The sequence below is a fragment of the Temnothorax curvispinosus genome, unplaced genomic scaffold (assembly GCF_003070985.1).
Source record: "Temnothorax curvispinosus isolate PA1 unplaced genomic scaffold, ASM307098v1 QBEX01015699.1, whole genome shotgun sequence".
Classification (NCBI taxonomy): Eukaryota; Metazoa; Arthropoda; class Insecta; order Hymenoptera; family Formicidae; genus Temnothorax; species Temnothorax curvispinosus.
The window spans coordinates 1,106-6,878 of NW_020225479.1; the positions used below are offsets into that span (position 1 = coordinate 1,106).

Genomic DNA, 5,773 nt, shown 5'->3' on the forward strand with positions numbered 1-5,773 from the left:
AACGGAACATGAGCGACGGTTTTTCTTCTCAGAATCTTTTTTACTACACAAAATGTACTAAAAAGTAATTAATATACTTCGGAAAAATCTTTATATAAATACGATAAATTTTTCAGAAAAATAGTGCCTGTTATACGTGCATATAGATACAGATCACTTTCTCGACACTTTAGCTTTTACAACTTTTACAAGGACAAACTCAGAAGTACCTCTAATCCAAAAGAAGAAATGGGACAAATTATTTTCAGCGTAGCAAGAATATTTAAAGTGGTCCGAGAGTAGGTTTTTTGTATCAGATCGGTCTTTTATGTATTTCGAGTGTTTGACACTCGCAGAAGTACTTCTATGCCAAAGAAGAAATGAGATACATTATTTTAAAAAAATCGTTTCAGGAACGTTCCCAATTTCAACCAGCAGAACCAGCTATAATATTATATAGTTTAAAATTTAAATGTAATTTAAATTCTGAATCAATGTTACGTAATGAAAACATTATAAAAAAATTAGGTTATTAAATTAATTACTACATGCTTACATATTTTGATTTAGTAAGAAGAAAACGGCTTGCAATGTTGGATTTTCTAATAGCGGCATCTCGCGAAGGTCTTATGACTGATTTAGATGTCAGGGAGGAAGTAGACGTTTTCATGTTTGGGGTACCTATTTTTGTAATTTCTCCTTAACTTTTCTTATTAATTATTTGGTTTATCGATGTATATAATGTTATATTAATACATATGATTATATAGGGTCATGACACTACAGCGATGGGTCTGTGCTTCATTTTTGCACTATTAGCTGAGCATAAGGACATTCAGGTATTTATCGTCAAGTGTGAATCACCATTCCTAAGCCAGAAAATCAATTAATTCCAAAAGTTATTTATTAAACATGTATCAATGTCTAACTTTTTAAATATTCTTTTACTACTGCTTTAGACGAGAATATTAGCGCGACGATATCGCCCGTCTGACGCTTTGGACGATCGAGTTAACTCGTTTGTTAAGAAAACTATTCAGACTCTCAAAAGTCAAGCTGTAAGCATTTTAATGTTGTCCTTTGTGTTTGTTCCGTAATTTCTGTCGCAATCGCGGTCAATACCGTACGGTGACGCCATCCGTCAGGCTGAGTTTCCACTGAGCGCGTCACGCGTCGCGTCGTCCGAGTTGAACCAATCAAAACATCCCATTTCGATCCCGTCACAAGAATGTAATGAAATGGGATGTTTTGATTGGTTAACTTGTGACGACGCGACGCGTGACGCGCTCAGTGGAAACTCAGCCTAAGACGCCCTTAGAACGAGGGCCACGAGGGGATTTCGCGCCGCTCCCCGCGACAACCCGAACCGCGAAGTTTTCCCGACGAGTATCGATCCGTCATGCCGTGATCGCATGATCACGAAAACACGGCTGATTGGTCGATGCCCGTCGTGGGCCCAAAAGCTCCCGAAACGCGAGAGCTCCGGGATCAGTAGTCTCAAGTACTCCGGAACACAAGGTAGAACACCGCCGTGTATCCGTTCTAGTTTCCGTTTCACGCGGTCTCATTATTCCGTCGTGCATACGGCTCGCGTGCTCGTTATAAGCACCGCTGATCGTCTCGCGCAGTTCGTGCGTCCTCAGCAATCCACCCTCGCTACAGCGAGCGGTGAAACATCGCGTATAAGTCGCACCCCGCCTCGCCATTATACGACTCGAGCTTCTCGATTCGTCACCTGTGAACGTTTTGTGTCTTGTGTCACAAACAAGTGCGACAGCAATTGAACGCCATAGGAGCGTTTGGCAAGTGCACATCAAAGTGCGCTTTCATTGCCAAAGCCGCCGTGATCGGCCGCATACGGTCATATTCCGCGACTACTGCGTCGAGCGGTCACCGAATCACGTGTGCGCACCGTGACGCGCTCACATAAGAGCGCGCACACCCGAACTGTATATAGATTGTGCATTAAATAAAGACTTTTGTGCCTCGTTAAAACAAGTGTCCGTTTTCGTATCGCACATCGGATCCCTGTCGGAGTCGACCCGACATCAAGTGGCGAACCGGAGTTACGCCCGAAGTACAATTCGCCAACAGTAACAGTGTTGTTTTATGCTTTCAAATTTATCACACAGAAAAACAATTCATATATGTAGATTAGTATTTTTTCTTTATGCATTTTTTCCTTTTACTTCTCCTCTTACCTCAAATGTTAATATAAAATAAAATATTAGTTGCTGTTGATTAAACAATCTTGATTTTTGGTCATATTTATAGGCAAATTATGAAGATTTGCTTGACAAACTTGCGACCCAAGTTAACTCCAAAGCATCTGATGGGCAATATTGTCGCGCAAGTATTCTCGTCTAAATTAGTTAAAAGGTACACGTATAATAAAATATGCATACACATATAAGTGGGATCATGCATAAACGCGCGCGTATGCGCAAGCATACGCACACGCATGCCTGCATGACACGTTCTCTCATATATTTCAAAAAATAAATAGATATTCTTCTAAATGTATTTTATATACAGGGCATTTTATGTTTTACAAGCTGTTATCTCTGAAAGTATTGGTTTATTGGTAAATCGTTTCAGATAAAAATTGGAGGGTTTAAAGAGATAATAGACGATTTTATTAGATTTTGGGTCCAGGGTTTGTATTGGTTCAGCAAAGCCCAAGTTAAATTTTTTAAATAAAAGCCCCTATTTTTATTTTACCATATTTTATTAATAATTAATTTGAACAACTTTTGTCTAGAATATTTTTTCATTTGCCTAATACTTTTTAAGATATTTAAGGAAAACTTGATCATTTTTTCTTGATAATATTTAGCTTACAATATCTCGATAATTGTTTGTCGGAGAGAAAAGTGGTACAGGACTTTTTGACTTAATTTGGTCTCAATAATATGCTATTGCAGTAGTACCCCAACTTTTTTAAGTACTCATGCATCTCCTTGGATGTCTACATGTCTTGGATGTTTCATGTATACACAAATATTGTAAGCTAAATATTAGCTATAAATGGCGAAACTTCCGAAAACGTCCATGCTCAGGTTTAAGTCAAACTTTGTAAATAGGATTCTTTTAGATAAAAAAGACATATACCAAAAGGATTTTTTGCGACTCCAAAGTTTAGCAACTTTTTTAACATTTTTAACTTGCTGCCTCCACGCATACACTTTGTTTAGTACAGACTCGCGCAGGAGCCTAGGCTCTAGAAATTGTATAGGAAACGACACATTTTTACTCACGTTGTTTAAGTTCAAGAGATTGTGTATTTTTTACGATAAATATTATTGCAAACTAGAATTGTCTCACAATAGATATATACGTGATATAATAGGATTTTGTACAAAAAAATAAGCTGTATAAAATACAAAAAAAAAGAGAAATGGTTAATTAGTAATGAATAATCCTTTCTTGTTGAGAACTCAACCTTGTGATTGTTCATTGAATGATAGAAATTAATCTGAAGAAAGCAGACAATCAATTATGCTTATTTCTCGAAACATTAAAGCAATCAAGTGCATTCCAGAATTAAACCATCTTTGAGAAAAGACTATTCATGTTAAACACATTTTACATAACTCAAGGCACATATAAATATGAAAATATATAGATGCATAATAATAAACGAAGAAATGTGTCAATTATCTTGTAATCAGGAGATAATGTTTTTAGATAAAGTAATTAAAAATATATTATACATAAACGAAAGAATAATGATAATTATCTTTTATAAGAAATAAAGGAATAAGCTAAAATAGTCTATAGTGCGTATTTCTACAAATCGAATGTAACGCACTTTCAATATTAATTGACACAGTAACTTCAGCAATAAGACAAGTTATCGAATAAGTAATGTAATGAATTATAACCAACTCAGTAAAGAATGAATCGAGCATTCAATCAAGCAATAATTAATCATACGCAGATAATACGCTTTATCGTAAACGGCAGTTAATGTTCAATATCAACGGGATTGAACCACAATATACGTTTATCGTAATAACGCAAGTTATGTTCACAGCAACGAGAATAATTCACGATTGACACACGTTTAACGCAATGTTAACATGAATATCAGATTCACGTTTCTCGTTCGGTAATATGTCTCGATAACGTAAGTTTAAGTTATATTACAACAAGAATAAATGATTTTACACACGGATTGCAACTACAAGGAATTAACAAGAAGCAATTATACTGAGCTTAGTTTCTTCAAAGATAATGCGTGTCAGTGATACTGATTTTTATCTTTTTCTCTGACTCGTCATCTCTGAAACCAAGAACGTTATTGTAAGTAAACGATATTTACTCTTTCTGCCGCTAGACGATATCTAGCCTAATCTCCGTGGTGTTCTTTGGTTTGATCAAATATTTCAATTTACCTGTTCTTCCGATATACTTCCGATAGAAGCCCTCGTCTAGATAAAGATAACGAACTTGATCGTTCCTCCTGTAGATCGCAATGATGTCCTCTTTCTGAGTTGCAATGACTGCTCTCTCCCTTTGTGCGATAACCCGAAGCTGTAATGGCGGCAGCTTCCCTTGTCCTTGCAACGACATCGCGATGGCGACGCTCGTCCTTCCTTTCACGTAGCTCGACACGTGGGGATTCTGTTGTCGTTTCTCTTAACAATACCGCTACAGCCTCGCTCGACAATATTGACAACTCGCGGTTCTTTGTATATAATAACTCGAATATCGTAACAACCACAATTACGTATCTATTCTCAACTCAAGTAACGAATCTTTTCGAAAGGAAGCAATAATCAAATACAACTATCCGAGACGACGGACGAACAACGAATGCCCGCTCGGCGAGCTGCACGCACGTACCGGCACGCTCACACATGCGCAGTATATCACTCCGCCGCGGCGCAATCCGTCTCCGGGGCGCAACGCGATCGTCTCAGAGCGCGCAAGAATACATAAATATAGGATATTACGCCGGTAACGGTACAGCCGCCGCCATCTTGGCAGCTCCACCGTACCACCACCAATATGTCAACCACGACCACTGATGTGACCACTGACGATCAATACACAATCTCTTGCTTCTCTCATTATATTTTAAACACACTTTCTACGCGAAACGAGGTGCCACATGGGTTTACAACTTTCCACGCGTGAAAAGTCCACGCATTTATTTTGAAGGCACACTATGTGTCTAGTTTAACAATAATGGAGCCTTCCGCAGGGGTTTCACCTAAATCGGAGTATGGACGTTTTCGGAAGAACAGCCGTAAAATATATAAAAAATAGAGGTTTTATTTAAAATATTTAACTTGGGTTTTGCTGGGCCCAACACAAACTCTGAACTCAAAATCTAATAAGATCATCTATCGGCTCTTTAAATCCTCCAACTTTTATCTGAAACATTTTTTCAATAAACCAATACTTTTAGAGATAACAGCTTGTAACACTTTAAGGACGTTCTCCGGCTCCAGTCGTGATCAACTTGTATTCATGCTTAAAAATAAAATTTATTTTACTGAAGATAATTGTTTATAATCTATTAATGTCATATTATTTATATATAGTTTCATATTCCTATGTAAAATATATATAAATTTATTCAGATTACAAAAATATAGAAAGCAGAATATATAGAACATATAAAAGAAAATTCATTACCTGCGACAATTTTGACGTAGAACTACGTCTTTCTCGGGGGGTATGGGGGTATGACTGCAACGTTTTCTTGCAACGTTTTCATGCAACGTTTTCTTTTTCTCGAAAAGTATTAAAGAAAAATATACTTTATTATATAGTTTTTGAAAGC

The 5,773-nt window shown here is 37.1% G+C and overlaps 1 protein-coding gene across 1 annotated transcript; it reads left to right on the plus strand.

The window, feature by feature from the left end:
- Positions 1–520: 520 nt before the first annotated feature.
- On the plus strand, positions 521–2,680 carry LOC112465976 (cytochrome P450 4C1-like). The gene is made up of 2 exons (XM_025033805.1): positions 521–656; positions 750–2,680. Exons 1-2 carry the CDS (start codon positions 528–530, stop codon positions 867–869), a joined length of 249 nt encoding a protein of 82 aa, XP_024889573.1. The 5' UTR covers positions 521–527; the 3' UTR covers positions 870–2,680.
- Positions 2,681–5,773: the final 3,093 nt, after the last annotated feature.